Source organism: Protopterus annectens, chromosome 11.part0 (assembly GCF_019279795.1).
Source record: "Protopterus annectens isolate FY-2018-M chromosome 11.part0, PAN1.0, whole genome shotgun sequence".
Classification (NCBI taxonomy): domain Eukaryota; kingdom Metazoa; phylum Chordata; order Ceratodontiformes; family Protopteridae; genus Protopterus; species Protopterus annectens.
The window spans coordinates 122,024,461-122,041,246 of record NC_056745.1 but is presented as its reverse complement, the minus strand read 5'-3'; the positions used below and the strand labels follow the sequence as shown (position 1 = coordinate 122,041,246).

General features: G+C 36.9%; 1 protein-coding gene across 5 annotated transcripts in view; it reads left to right on the top strand.

Moving 5' to 3' along the window:
* RAD52 (RAD52 homolog, DNA repair protein) overlaps nt 1-16,786 on the top strand; it is a 574,096-nt gene that overhangs the window by 256,349 nt on the left and 300,961 nt on the right. For all 5 annotated transcript variants that reach the window (XM_044087498.1, XM_044087496.1, XM_044087497.1 and 2 more), the window contains one exon: nt 16,512-16,579. In XM_044087498.1, coding sequence (XP_043943433.1) covers nt 16,512-16,579 — 68 coding nt within the window. The remainder of the gene's footprint in view (nt 1-16,511; nt 16,580-16,786) is intronic.

Here is a 16,786-nt window from a genome sequence, read left to right as displayed (position 1 = left end):
CTTAAGTTCCATTATAGGAGTTTTAGGTGGAATATTAAAACTTGCCAGTGTAATCCTCCTCTCTTGCCAGTAACCTCTTAGCACTACAAATCTGCCGTTATTATCTTTTTTATCCTCTTCCATCACTATTAGAGCTCCTTTTGCAATTCATATAAGTATTCCTCTTTCCTTTGTCCCAGTTATTCCACCGAATAACCATCCTGAAAACCTTTCTTTATCAAATCCGCATGTTCAGTTTTTTCCAAGTGTGTCTCCTGTAACACAGCTTTCTGCACTCTACGTTTTTTAATGTAGTTCACTGTTCTTTCTTTTTTGTATTTGTCTTTGAGACCATTAACATTTAAAGATATTACAGAAAGCATCATTGCTTTAAAAAGTTATTATTCCCACCTTTTATGTAAAACACCTTTTTTGTTAAATGTCCAGTCCCAGCGTGTGTGTTACATGCATACACTCTTTGGCAGGTTGAACATTTATATAGTTGTTTCTTGTCATATCCATTTCAGCTTATGTCACACCTTACAAAACTTTTGTTTTATGGAAAGCCCTAAAAAACAAAAACAAACAAACCCCAAATACCTCCCTAAAACCTATTAATTTAATACTGACACACAAAGCTATGTACATCTTAAAATGTTGAAGTTTTACCCTCCTAATTGGACCAAATGCTCCAAACTGATAGCCGCACTGACGGACTTGAGTTAGAAAGGTTATCCATGCTAAGATGCATGGTGCAGCCTGTGCTTCTACTAAGTGCTAACTGGTTTTGTCATGTATAACTCTCCCAGCTGGGAAAACCCCATGAATGCTTTCAGAGAACATCATCTCCTAGCCAGTTTCTCTTTTCTTTTTTCCCCCAGTCAGTCACTCTCCCCCAGACTTTCTTTTTATCAGATTGTCTCCATAGAGGCATAAGAACCAGACAGCTAATTCCTCTTTATCAGATTGTTTCCATGGAGACATGAGGCTCAGGTACAGAACTGCTACTAAGCATACATTCATTTGCTAGAAAAAGCCTCATAATGTTCAATATTCTTTAAATGCTTTCTCTTAAAACTTTACTAAATCATTCTAAGGTTCTTAATCCAGTCATGCCCCCATGTAAGTATGAGAAATGAGAAAAAGCACATTAATTTTTGTCATGCTCTTTTAACCAGATTTTTACATTGCAGTGTGTCGATTTCTTAAAACTGAACAAGAAGAGAGAGAAGGGAGAAAGAAAGGAAAAAAAAAGAACAGCAGCACATATTTACAATCCCCATTACTCTTAAAAATAACTGAGAAGGCTTTACTTTATAGTATGCAAAGAAAACCATACACCACAAAATTGTACTGTTAAGAAAAAAATGTTTGCTTTACTTTCAGTTCATCTTCTACCCTCTCTTCCCCTCCCCAAAGCATTTTTCGGAACATTAATTACATGAAGTAGGACATGTACTTTAGAGTCCCCACAGAGTCCAACATATTCTGAAAAAGTCCAATATTTCCAGATGTCCTTGTTCTGTCATATTTCACAAATATAATTATTGCATTGTAATCCCACTGTTCATCACCATCTCCCATATCATGTATCTGCTTCATTTCCAATGTACTCTCGATTTTTTTAGTCAACTCCCATCCAGGTCTCCAACATTTTTTGTTCAAACAGTGGAAAAAGGTTCACAGGTACCATCTCTCTGTGGTCTTTATTACCAGAAGAAAAAAAAGCAGAATTTCCTTCTGTTTCATACCTGACTTTTTGCTGGACAAACTTTTGTATTTCCTCCTTAGCATGTACTTCATCAAAAAATGATTTTGTCCCACCAGGGAAGAATATTCTGAAGATAGCTGGATACAGAACTTTGAATTTCACACCTGCGTCTCAAAATTCCCTGAATAGTGGAATGAATTTACTCTGTTTCTGTCTGGTGTACACTGAATAATCATTCTACACAAACACTCTTCTGTCTCCAAGTTTTAGTATTTTGTCCTCTTGCCACAGTTTTGTCAGAATCAACTCCTTCTGCTGGTAGGATTGCATATTTACTATTAAAGGTCTAGGTTGCTTTCTTGTAGCCAGGTTTGGAGCATACACACAATGTGCTCTTTCAACTAACAACCCCTGCTGTGGAATACCAGTCCAGTTGCTTATTTGTGCTTTCATAAAATTAATGCAGTCTGTTCTTTCCAGCTTCTCTGGTATAGCTGAAAATCTCAGGTTTTCCTTACGTTCTCTGTCCTTTAATTCTATTATTTTTGAAACATCTTTTCTTGAGCAGTATCATATTCATCCAGCCTTTTCTTCATTTCATCCTCTGAATTTTCCAACCTTATCAGCTCATCTGAATATCTATTCAAAGCTTCTTCCATTTTTCTAGCCTTTTACAGCCAAATATTTCAAACACAGGCATTAATGCCCTTCTAGCTTGCCAGTATACCAAAACACTTGTTCCCATAATAAGTATCCAGGCTGTTCTTAAAAATATCTAAACTAGTATTTGTTTTAATTTAATTTGGTAGTCTATTCCATGCAAAAGCATTTTGTTGTCTCTGTTGATATACGCCATCAGTGTTTCGTTTATTTTAACCAGGTCTGTATGCAGTTATCTTGTATCTTCCTTTAGGTTACAGGAAGTCATGTCTGGAGGTTGCATTGCTTTTTGCTGAACAGCAGCAGAACTTTCCCTAGTCAGTGTTTCTTCCTCACGTTTTGTAGCTGATTTTTTTTTTTCCACGTTCTCTGTATTTATTTTTTCCTGGTATTCAGGCATCAAACTTACTAGCTAGTTACTGAAATTTACCTATAAACACAAAAGTCTACTGGCCTTCTCTGTTGAGTTTCTGTCTCACACCAGGGGAGCTAGAGTTAAGCTGTTACTTAATGTGTAGCCATCTTGGAAGTCTGAGGCAAGTTGCTTGGATCAATCTATCTCAAGTGCTAACCTCACACAGTAGCAAGAAATGAACTAGCTAGCCTCACCTGTTTAGTAGGTGGGAGAAGAGAAGACAAGGGTGACGTCTCATTTCCAGATTCTTGTTCTCATTCATTTTAATTGGAAGCTGTAGGGTAATTATTTTGTCACTGAATTAGTGTAATAATTACACCCAAAATATCATGGGAATAAGAAAATGCTTTTCTTTCTTTTTAAGTCAGAGCCATAATAATAAAAAAATCTGGTTATTGCATACATGTACATATATATATATATATATACTTGTTGACTATTTTAAACCTATTGAGAATGAACTAAGAAATACTATAATTGATGAACAGAACAGTTTGACTGATTTGTGTGGCTTAGACATGACAGAAGTGTTTATGCATGAATTACTGGACAGAATTGTAAGGTATGAGACCAATCTGCTGACTGTTAAAAGGAAAAAGCTACTAAGAGATAAAGATGATTTTCCCAGGAACAATGTATTTGTCTGGCCCAAAAACGTAGCTTTGAATGAACGCAATTAATCCAATAAAGTTAATTCAACAGTTGATAATACTACAAATCAATCCTGCTCTACCACCAATAAACAAAGTATTCAAACAGACTCAGTGAATAACAAAGTCCCCAATCCTAGATCTTCAGCATTAAACAAAAAAGATACGAGCACAACAAATACTGAACACATTGATAAGGGTGTTTCCAATGATTCAACATCATGTGCTAATTTGATTGAAGGAGCAGGTACTTCTACTCCTGTTACTTCTATATACTTTACACCGGCAGAATCCAACATCGGTCATGCTGATGATGCAGTCTTTAGCCGCACTAATTCTGTAGTTCGGCGCAAGATACAGTTAGATAAACTGAATTCAAACAAGGCTGATGATGAATTCCTTCCTTGTGTTCCTTTTCCGATCCGTATGGGACGGAAACGTTCATTGGAACAGGATTTTCAAAGAGGAGCCAAAAGAAAAGAACTGTTGAGAGAGAACCAGAACCAGCAGCACAAAAGGAACTGGTCCCATTTTCATTAGTGTGCAACATATCTCATCATAATCTAACTGAAGCTGAGATGTCCGTTTTAAACAAGGGCATGGGTTTTGTACCCTCTACCAACATTGACATTTGCGACGTCCTTATAGCTGTGAGGCTCTTCATTCGTAATATTGGCCTCAAGCTTTTGTTCAGAGATGACAACAGCATGAACAACACCTTTAAGAGGAAAAGTACTTTTTGTCCACATGTATCACCTGCCTTAGAAGTATTTCTAAAGGCTGTAGAAGATGATCTCTATAACGGCTTTGAAGATCATAATTCTATAAACAATGACAATTTGACGATAGATGAGCGCAGAGCCCTGGCTGATCTGAAAAACAACGACTGCATTATTGTCAGACCTGCTGACAAAGGCGGTCAGATTGTTGTAATGGACCGCACATTTTATATTGAGTCTATGTTAGCAATGTTAAATACAGATGCCTACTCAGTTGTGTCATCAGATTGTGTTAATGAGATTGCACACAGTATAACCATCATGCTTGAAGAATGTAAATCTTTGAATTTGATGACTGTTGAGCTATTTAACTATTTCAAAGTAGACTTTCCTTTGACACCTAGGATAAATGGACTCCCCAAAATACATAAAAATGCTTTAACACCACCATTTAGACCCATTGTAGCTGGCTCTGGTTGGCTCACTGAGCCAATGTCTATATACCTTGACTCCAAGTTGAAATTAGTTCTAGGCAAATATGAACACATATTAAGTGACACAGGAAAATTTCTAACAGATTTACATCAAGCAGTTAGTACAATGGGTAGCATTCACGGCACTACTCTTGTAACTATGGATGTAGTGTCGTTATTTACATGCATTCCTAACATCGAAGGAGTGCAATCAGTTAAGACTCTATTAAATGAACACTACACACAGAAGGAAGGAGACTTTTTATGTCTTTTACTTGAAACTGTACTGGAAAATAATATTTTTATTTTCCAGGAGAAATGCTACAAACAAACGTGTGGAGTAGCCATGGGTACAAGCTGCGCTAACTCATATGCAAATCTCGTCATGGTCGCCTGGGAGAGGGAGGTCTTGTTCAATCATCCACAGATCTCCTTCTATAGGAGATTTGTGGATGACCTCTTTCTCTTGTGGAAGGGTTCCAGGGCTCAGTTGCAAGAGTTTCTGTCAGGTATTAACAGTAAGGAAGGCTATTTGAGATTCACAATGGAAGCTTCTGACACATCTATTAATTTTTTGGATGTGAATATATATTTCAGTGGTGAAGGTCTTTGTACCAGGCTATACAGAAAAGAATGCTATAAACCTAGTTTTTTACACAGAGATAGTATGCACCCCCAGCGAACATTCAGCAATGTAGTTATTGGTCAGGGTCTTAGGACCTCTAGACTATGCTCAAATGAATCAGTCTATGAAACTGAATTAGAACTATTGAGAAATAGTTTCATAGTTAGGGGCTATGACCAGTATGAAGTAGATAGGTTGTGCGCCACTACTAAAAAGCTTAGACGAACTAGAGGTAAACCCTACTATTCTTTGAATACCAACAACAAAATAGCCAAGGAATCCACTCAGAGTTTATCGTTAATTCTACCGTATAGCCAAAACCAGCAGACAATACACAATATATTATGTCAGAATTGGAGTATATTGATGACGGATGATCAAGTCAAGCAGATTGTTGGCAATTGTCCTTCATATACATACAAAAATTTGAAAACCCTGAAGCAACAGCTATGTTTTCCCAGTTTAATGACAAACACAAACCTGAACCCTTCTAGATTGAATCATGGCACCATTAAATGTGGTAAATGTGTGCAGTGTCCCCACATAGATGAATCTAGATATTTCAGGAACTCGAACAATGGGAGACTTTGGGAGATTAGATGCCATGCCTCATGTGAAACACGTAACGTGGTCTACGTGGCATGTTGTCAAGTTTGTTTTAAATTTTATGTTGGCAAAACCAACAGATCACTCAGAGAGAGAATACGTGATCATCTATATTGTTTAGCCAGAGGGGAGAACAGTAGTGCAATTTCAAAGCATATTCTAGCAGAAGGGAGGGAACATCGTTTTACTTTTCAGGTCCTCCATGTCCAACCAACCAACATGAGAGGTGGTGACATTACAAACTCCACAGAAGAAGCGGAGATCCGTTGGATACTCCGACTGGGGGCACACAGAGGTAGAGGCCTAAATGAATCTGTTTCTTTGAAACCGATTTTGAAGGCAAGGCCATTATAGTCACACATTATCATACATTTTTATAGTTTATTCCAAATAGATCATCGTGAACTTTCTTTACTAAGTTTATATTTGTTTTGTATATATTGCACCAATAATAATTCTTTCCTTTGAGTACTTCTGTCTTTACAAGCACTCCTGTACGAGTAAGTTTCCTTTTTGGCTTCATTATACTCCATTGGCATGTAGGGTACAACACTGGCATTCATAGTTCACATTTTTTATAGGTCTGTCAGATCCTCTTGATGTTAGTTATATACACACACACATTTAGGTGCATCAGTGTTAGTCTTTATATTCATATTTTTATTTTTGTGACTACACATGGATGCATTATAATATATATGTTGTGCAATTACATCATTTTAATAATTTTAAATACATACATATTTTAATAAGTATATTGCTTTAAATTCCAACAGGATTTTCTATAAAAGCACCAATGATGTCATGTCCTGTTGTTATAACGTCTGAGGAAGCGGAGAAGTCCGCGAAAGCGCTTACGAAATAAAGTTTTGTGTGTTTTTATACACTGTGCCTATCCTTGCATTTCTGAAGTTATCAGCATATTAGTGACGGTTATCTCTAAAAGTCGTGTTTGCTAGCATTTTGTGGTTTGTGCAGCACGCTGGAGTTACAGCGGTTTTGATATCTGGTTGCTGGATATTCATTTCCAACGACTCCGTGAATGAACGTGATTTGTTTCCTGGATTGTACGCTTGGAAGCAGCGTTTTATTTTGCTGATATCTCCTCTCACTTTGGGTATTTGGATTTTTTGGATATATATATATATATATATATATATATATATATATATATATATGTATATATTCAGTAACCATTTTATCTCCAGCACTTGATGACCTGACCGATGTCTGTGTTGCTGAGATGACAGTTAACCAGCAGTTAGGTGGTTAAATTCTAATCTTTCTGTTAGCAATACAAAAGTTTGACTCAACATCTCTGAAGAAAAACAACAAACCACAAATATTTGTGAATCACCATGGAGACAAAAATTATTCTTGCACTAATGTGGAATGTGAAAGCACTGAAAGCAGCAAGAACAGAAGAAACCTCCTAGCAGCACTGGCAGTATACGAATGCGTCTTGATCCAACAAGAACACTAGTGCAAGAGCAGCATAAAGGACTGCTGATTAAAACTCTGGTGTGAAGTCTAGCAGTTAGTCCAGAGATACACTGACGAAAAAACTGTTGAACTGCACAAATCCACACACAAGCGAGCAGGAACACAATCAGAGACCACTTCGTAAAATTAAACTGGTATTTAATAGATCCAAATGAAATGTTAGCGCTTTCGGCTAAAACAATATTTAGCCTTCATCAGACAAACAGCGGAATATTCAATATCAGAGCTTTAAATAATATAATAAAACCAATCGGAAAACAGTGCCATTCATCTATTAAATATTGCCATGGTTACCTTAAAACGGAATTGCACATGGCTAGTATGAAACATTGAATAATGTTACTTAAGTTGAAACCCTAAAGAAGTAATGCAACTTAAAAATGTTAAATCTCACATATTGAAAAATAATAAATAAAAAGTGAAAAATACATAAAATGCTCATCGCTTATGATTTGTTTACAGGCAAATTCATTACGAAATATTTAAAATAAAAACTAATTATTAAACATGGCTTTACCCTTCATGTTCTTACAGAAATAATTAAACCTTTGTAAAGTTGAATTCCTCATTGTGCCAGAAAATATTGGCGTTGCCAGAAAGACAGTGAAAACAAGAAATATGATAATATATAAATGTGTATGCATTGCGTTATCTATTATAAGATAACCACTTGAGCACGCATTTGATAGAAAGGTTATCATTAATTCCTGGTGCCAGGTGCGCCCTAGTTCGAATCTGCCACATAAGCTCATCAATCTCTAATCTTATTTGCCAAGGGCCGCCCCTTATATCTGGGGTTCTTTGTTGGACTATGACAAAACTAAAAGTGTGCCCTATGTACCCCAAAGTGTGCTTGGCTAATGCATTATTTTCATCATGTCTGCTGACGGCGTACATGTGTTCGTAAATTCTGGTCTTTATTCTACGCTCCGTCTTACCAATGTAAAAAGCTTTACATTGGTTGCACAGGGCAGCATATACCACTGATTTGGACTCACAATTATAGTGGTTGTTGATCTTATACACTTTGTCATTGATGGTAAATTGTGTTCCTGTTTTAAGAAACTTACATTGTGCACAAGCACCACACTTGTACATGCCATTTGGATGGTGAGAAGTAAGTTTTTTTAGTGGTCTCTCCAGAATAGCTTTTAAATTTTGTCCCCTCCTATATGTCAATTTAGGTTTTTCACCCAATAAAATAGAAAGGGTGCTATCATGATTGATTACGTCCCAATTCTTATTGACAATTTCCCTGATTTTATAAAAATCTAATGAGAAAGTATGCAAAAAAGACACACTATAATTTGTGTCTCCAGATCCATGATTTCTAGAGGGATCTGTAGAAATTAATGTATTTTCCGTGTTAAAATTCTCCTCATTAGTGATGTTAGTAGAAAGGAGGGGAATTAACTGACCTGCTTTACGCTTATTAGATACCTCCAAAATGATTTTATTAATTAAAGTGAGTGGGTAGCCCCTTGCTGAAAACATGTTTTTTAGTTTGTTGCATTCAGTTTGAAAATCATGGTCATCTGTTACCATGCGTGCTGCCCTTACCAACTGCCCCTTTATGACAGATCTTTTTTGGTAATAGGGGTGACTGCTAGAAAAATGTAACAAACTGTTAGAATACGTAGGTTTTCTGTAAATGGTACTTTTAAGTCTTTGGTTATTGGTATCTTTTGTGAGAAGTATATCAAGATAGTTAATCTCGATGTCTGCTACATTAAAAGTAAACTGTAAAAAATCAGTCATATTGGATATTCTTTCAATAAATGAAGGGATTAGTTCTTTCTCCCCCTTCCAAATACAAAAAATATCGTCCTGGTACCTAGTGTACCAGGAAACATGTTTTTGAAAAAGAACTTCCTTGAATAGCAGTTCCGCTTCCCAATGTGCTAATACAGCGTTAGCAAAAGAACCACCGCAAGGGGAACCCATGGCAACCCCCGATGTTTGGAGGTAAAACCTGTTCTCAAAAATGAAGAAATTATTTGTTAAAACTAACTCCAAAAGTGTTTCACTTAAATGGATGATGTTTTCTTCCACTTTTTTGGCAATCATGAATTCCCTCACCCAACTAAGTCCTGTGACTTGTGGTATGACTGTATAAAGGTCCTTAATATCTATTGTAAGAAACACCATATCTGTGGTGTATTCTACTCCACTAATGTCTTTCAAAAAGGACCAGGAGTCCTTGCAAATATGCGCTTCTTGTTCTAAAAGAGGTTTTATTATGCTGTCTACAAGTTTAGCGCATGCATAAGTGGCCAAACCTCTCCCATCTACAATTGGCCTAAATGGTGGTGCTTGTAATCGTTTATGCAACTTAGGTGCACCAAAAAAGGCTGAGATCCTTGGGGCTGGCATCTGCAAATATTTATATGTTTCAGGGTCAATAAAACCTTCTAAAAGAAGGTCATATAAGGTGTTATTGATCCTTCTATAAGCACCATGTATCTCATTTAGAGATACTTCTTTATAAACAGGTGTATCCAGATGTTCCATCATATATTCCACATATTTATAGTGATCCATCAATACCACCCCCCCACCCTTATCCGGTTTCATGACTCGAATGTTACAGTCCCTTAATAACCGGAGAAAATCCCATTCTAACATGGTGATGTTGTTAAAATGCCTTTGGTTGCCATACATGATTTGGTTCTTTATTGCCCAAAGATCAATCTCACACATTTTCTCAAACACCGCTAGAATGGGATGAAGGGGTGGATTATATGTGCTGGAAATCCTTAAGGTGTTAAGTATTGGAGTATCGTTGCCAAGTAGGGAATTCAAATTGAGTTTCCTAACAAAAACTTTTAAATCAACAAGTGTTCTCCCTATGTCCATGTGCTGCCCTGGAACAAAGGACAAGTCCTTAGCAAAAAAGTCAACAATATCTTGGTGAATATCAATAAGTGTGTAATTGTAAACAATAAAGTCACTATAAGAACTGGCTAAAATGCTTGGTTCCAGGCCGAAACTGGGAATGTGAATCATCTCTTCCTTCCCCGTCTCTTGTTCCTCGTGTTGTTCACTGTCTGGGCCCTGGTGCGATTGGTGGCCCGGACATTGTTGGCCTGGCGAAAATCCTGGCCTTCCTGTTGATTGAAATTCCCCATAGGTTGGTCTTGTGTTTGGATATTGTCCCTGGGAATATACACTGGTGCATTACCTTGATCTAAATTACTAGCACCAACGTTGTTGTTGTTAAACCTTGGGCTCCTTCTGGTGCCCTGTCTTTGTCCAGAAAAATTGTTTTGATTGTTGCCGTTGCTATTATTATCTGTAGAATTGGTAACATTGGTTTGCTCAACCTGATTGTTGGCCTCCCCTTGGGGTGTATATGATTTACAAGAGGGCCTAGGATAAGCACATTTATTGGCGTAGTCTGTTAAGTCCCTATTTAATTTTTTCTTTTTAGTAAGCAACAGTTTCTCCATGCTCGCCTCTATGCTGGAGAAAATGCGACAGTAGTCGTATTTGTAACGAAAAAATTCATTGTCAGATGTTATAGATTTCTCCAAGACGTCGAGGTCGAGCGACAGGGTTGCAATGTCTTTAGAATAAAAGGCTATAAGAGCCTGCAGAAACTCAATGCCCTGCCGATCAAATAAGCCCAACAGTTCTTGGTGAAAAGGGGAATTATCCACCAAACCAGATGGAAAACGCCATTGTCGCAGTCCCTTTGGGACAATTTTGTTTTTTACACACTCATTTAGGTATGCGACTTCTAGTTGTAATTTCTTACACTTGTATAATTTATTATCAAATTCTTCAATTTTATCTACTAATATGCTTTTACCGGCAACTTGTGTGTTAGTGGGTTCAGGATGCAAACTGGACCCTTGGCTAAAAAAGTTATTATTCACTAAAAAGTTAGCCGTAGTTGGAATACCTTGGTTGTTAGGGTTCACATCATTGTTGTTATCAATCCGAGGATTAACAGTGGTATTACCTGTTTGTAATGTTCTAGCCACTGTAGGAACAGGACAATATTGTTCTGTCGCTGCCGGTAATTCTCCCTCCGCCACCGCAGATCCGATAGCTGTTATCTCGACTGCAGTGAGTTGTTGTCCGTTAGGGATAATTAGATCACTGTCGTTCTGCTGGGATAACGTCGAAATAAAAGGTCTACTTCCCTGTGTTGAAGATAAAGCTGACATTGCGTCAACCTTCTGGGTGAGAGCATCCACTCTCCCCAAAAGCAACTCGACCAAAGTTGTCAAATTAACATTTGAGTTGTCCGTTACTTCTTCAGCACCATTCCGCTGTGAAACCAAAACCAATGAAGCTTCTCTGGTTCCGCTCGCCATCTGGAACAACGATACACTGACGAAAAAACTGTTGAACTGCACAAATCCACACACAAGCGAGCAGGAACACAATCAGAGACCACTTCGTAAAATTAAACTGGTATTTAATAGATCCAAATGAAATGTTAGCGCTTTCGGCTAAAACAATATTTAGCCTTCATCAGACAAACAGCGGAATATTCAATATCAGAGCTTTAAATAATATAATAAAACCAATCGGAAAACAGTGCATTCATCTATTAAATATTGCCATGGTTACCTTAAAACGGAATTGCACATGGCTAGTATGAAACATTGAATAATGTTACTTAAGTTGAAACCCTAAAGAAGTAATGCAACTTAAAAATGTTAAATCTCACATATTGAAAAATAATAAATAAAAAGTGAAAAATACATAAAATGCTCATCGCTTATGATTTGTTTACAGGCAAATTCATTACGAAATATTTAAAATAAAAACTAATTATTAAACATGGCTTTACCCTTCATGTTCTTACAGAAATAATTAAACCTTTGTAAAGTTGAATTCCTCATTGTGCCAGAAAATATTGACGTTGCCAGAATTTTAACACGGAAAATACATTAACTTCTACAGATCCCTCTAGAAATCACGGATCTGGAGACACAAATTATAGTGTGTCATTTTTGCACACTTTCTCATTAGATTTTTATAAAATCAGGGAAATTGTCAATAAGAATTGGGACGTAATCAATCATGATAGCACCCTTTCTATTTTATTGGGTGAAAAACCTAAATTGACATATAGGAGTGGACAAAATTTAAAAGCTATTCTGGAGAGACCACTAAAAAAACTTACTTCTCACCGTCCAAATGGCATGTACAAGTGTGGTGCTTGTGCACAATGTAAGTTTCTTAAAACAGGAACACAATTTACCATCAATGACAAAGTGTATAAGATCAACAACCACTATAATTGTGAGTCCAAATCAGTGGTATATGCTGCCTTGTGCAACCAATGTAAAGCTTTTTACATTGCTAAGACGGAGTGTAGAATAAAGACCAGAATTTACGAACACATGTACGCCGTCAGCAGACATGATGAAAATAATGCATTAGCCAAGCATACTTTGGGGTACATAGGACACACTTTTAGTTTTGTCATAGTCCAACAAAGAACCCCAGATATAAGAGGTGGCCCTTGGCAAATAAGATTAGAGATTGATGAGCTTATGTGGCAGATTCGAACTAGGGCGCACCTGGCACCAGGAATTAATGATAACCTTTCTATCAAATGCGTGCTCAAGTGGTTATCTTATAATAGATAATGCAATGCACACACATTTATATATTATCATATTTCTTGTTTTCACTGTCTTTCTGGCAACGTCAATATTTTCTGGCACAATATGTTTCATACTAGCCATGTGCAATTCCGTTTTAAGGTAACCATGGCAATATTTAATAGATGAATGCACTGTTTTCCGATTGGTTTTATTATATTATTTAAAGCTCTGATATTGAATATTCCGCTGTTTGTCTGATGAAGGCTAAATATTGTTTTAGCCGAAAGCACTAACATTTCATTTGGATCTATTAAATACCAGTTTAATTTTACGAAGTGGTCTCTGATTGTGTTCCTGCTCGCTTGTGTGTGAGTTAGTCCAGAGAAATAAGGCAATGGGCTGTTAACAAGCTACCTCCTTTAGTCCGAATTCTTCAGTCTCCACTTTCTGACTGCGTGACTGAACAAGTCACTTAATCAAAGAGTGCCCCAACTCGGAGTGTAAAAGGTTCATATGGATCAGTGGTCTATCGAGCTTACCAAATACACATAAATAAATCATGGTAGGAGAGATATATAACCCACTTTCTTTAAATATTCAAATGTTAACGATTCTTTCTTACAATGATCCTACTTGAAATAGGCAGGGCAATTTACTAACATTTAATGAATTCCAGTTCAAGTGCATTTTCACCTTTATTTTAGTCTGCACTTGTTAGGAAAGCAGTAATTACATACTACAGAAAAGCAAGCTAGAGTGAGGAGTGAGGAGAACTTAATCCAAAACAATCAACATGAATGAATGTGTACAAAACTACCTTGCAAAAGACCTTATCCCTACACCGTAACGTCATTAAAATCTTCCTGTAACGCTGCCACTACACAAGACAGACTCAGACACACAAACCTTGAAAAAGCCACACACACTGCATGTATCCCTACCCTTACCCTAAAACACAAAGTCTCACACAAATGCACAACACCTACCCTTCACTCGTCCTTCACCCTAACTCACGTATGCGCACACACATACTCTCTCACCCCCACAAACCCCACTTACCTATCTTTGATGTTCCATTTCATCAACATGTCCACTGTTTAGCCATCTGTACCATCAACATTAAGTCATACCCCTGAGTTTGTCGATCAAACGTTCTGTTCGGTCAAACACAGAGGAACCACACACACACACACACACACACACACATATATATATATATATATATATATATATATATATATATATATATATATATATATATATATATAAGGGTTCCTATCACTTAGTCGAACTTTTACAAGTTCGAACCTCGTATGGTCGAGACCATAAGTTTGAATTTGTAAAAGTTTGAGCGTTTCAGTGGAAATCTCCATAAGCGGAGGTTTCCTTCGTGTTCAATGGGGTGCGATTTCGGAGTTGGTATATTTAAGTAATGTGGGGGTGCAGTGGGGCTTGCCCCCCTGCTTAAAACAGTTTATTTTGTTTTTTTTTTTATCTATAGTTGAAGTTTTGTAGCTTCGAACATAATGGTTCGAACATTACGTGTTCGAAGTTATAAGACTTCGACTATGTGATATAGACCCGTTTGTAATATGTGCGTTTGTGTATATGTGTGTGCATAAATATATATATATATATATATATATATATATATATATATATATATATATATACACACACACACACACACCCTTGCTAAAAGCAGTGGAGCTGCACCCCCCCCCACTTATATATACTAACTCTGAGGTCGCACTAAAAAACGGAAGACAGCAAACCCACTACCACACATTCTATACCCCCCTTACACAAGCACACATCGCATACATACAAACACAACCACTCTCAACACTTACACACTCATACTCTTGCCTACCTACCCCAACCCACATCTAAAACTCCTCAACACACACACACATACACACCATCCCCAAAACCCTTAAAAAAAATTACACTTAACCAAATGCGCTGTCACCACAACATGTTCAACATTTCCATATTCGACATTCTCAACATTTGCGCAACTGCAGATTTGACACTTTGGTCTCGAGATACTGAAATTCGACATTTCAGTATTTCAAGATTCCAAAATGAAACTATATATATATATATATATATATATATATATATATATATGTGTGTGTGTGTGTGTATATGACAGCAGATGCTTGAATTAAATGACTGTTGCTCTTTGTGTCTCTCATCCCAATCAAAGACCTATCACCATAAGATTCACAGAAGATGGTTATCTTTAGGGAAAAGAGATAGTGAGGCAGACAATATTCCAAGTTATGATTTATGTATCCTAGCAAGCATTTGTCCTCTTAGTTTGTATACTACTATTCTGTCCTATAGTTTCTTTCATCTTCTTTGGAAAAAAAAAAAAAGACTGAATTTCTTTACTTGCTCATGTTTTTTGTTGAGATCGTTTTGGTTGAAAAGATTGTTAAATACTCTTAAAACACACGTCAAAGCATGTAGAAAACATGACTTTTGTGGACTTGTTTCCAGATTCCCAGCTTAATTCACCTATTTCAGCCACACTTATAACAGTGTAGTCCTTGCCAGTTAGGGTATGTTGAAAGGATGCCAAGGAAGATGAAGTGTAAGACAAAATGGGAGAAAATGATAGACACAAGTAATCTGGATGCTGTAAGAGAGGCTGGGATGGACTAAACTGGGGGTGAGGCACCTTTGTTCATCTCATTTCCATATTACCCCAGTAGTCTACTTTTCAAACTGCTCTCCCCCCCTTCTGCAGATTGCTGGATCTGCCATTTTTCAGGGTTGCAGGGAGACTCTGCCTGTTCTTGTGCATAAGGCAGGGGCCTAGAACTGGACGTGACAGGAGTTTATCACAGGATGCCTTCATACGTAAAAGCAACACATCTAGGGGCATTTTAAAATATCAAAAATTAACTTGGTGTCTCTTTAGAATATCAGAAAACGACCAACAAGACCTACAAAAAACATCCATTTAAATACAGAACAGACATGGAAACTCCACACTGAAGACAGGAACAAAATCAGAAAGCCAAATGTTGTCTGCAGCAATTCTGACTGCTGCATTGCAGTACTGTCATAAATATTTTATTGGTTTAGAATGTTTATATACATTTGAACACATTTGAAAAAAACATGTTTTTGCAGTTGTCAACTGATGATAGTTGGTAATTTGTAGTAATGCACATTTGCCAGAACGGTACATTGATCACTGGACAGGGAATTCTCTTTTCATTAAAACAGTTGACCTCAGACGTAAAGGGTTCACATGGGACAGAGTGTTCTTGATTTGAGGAGATTTTGCCTCACACAGAAAATAAAGTTCACATTCTGTGTTGGAGCAAACGTTTTTCGTCACATGTGGAATTTAACCAGAAGTTCAGTAATATAAACATAATAGACTTGCTCTCTGGTCGTAGACAGTGTTTTGTATGGCGTGTACGAGTTCTCTTATCATGTAGGTGTTTTTCTACATAAGTTAGGAGAGCAGGCATTTTAAAATACTGAGCACTGTACTACCTGTAATGTTACTGGGTTGTAACATATACATTCTTGGTTCATTTTCTGCTGTTTCTAAATTATTGTTTTGTTTTTTTTTCTCAGATTTTGTGGACCTTCTCAATGGAAAATTTTTTGTGGGTGTCAGTGCTTTTGTGAAAATCTTGTTAAAGGTAAGGTTTGCATTTGCTGAATTTTTTTTTTAATTATTCAATGCAGTCATTTTTTAGGTATTTGATAAGTTTGTTTTCCCATTATGTTTTGATCTTCCCAATAGGGCAAAAATATCAACCTGGTAACAAATTAAGTAAAAATGAAGTTAAAAGAGGCTAGCCTATAAATGCAGGAAATACATCACTCCTACTTGGTTTGCTTATGAA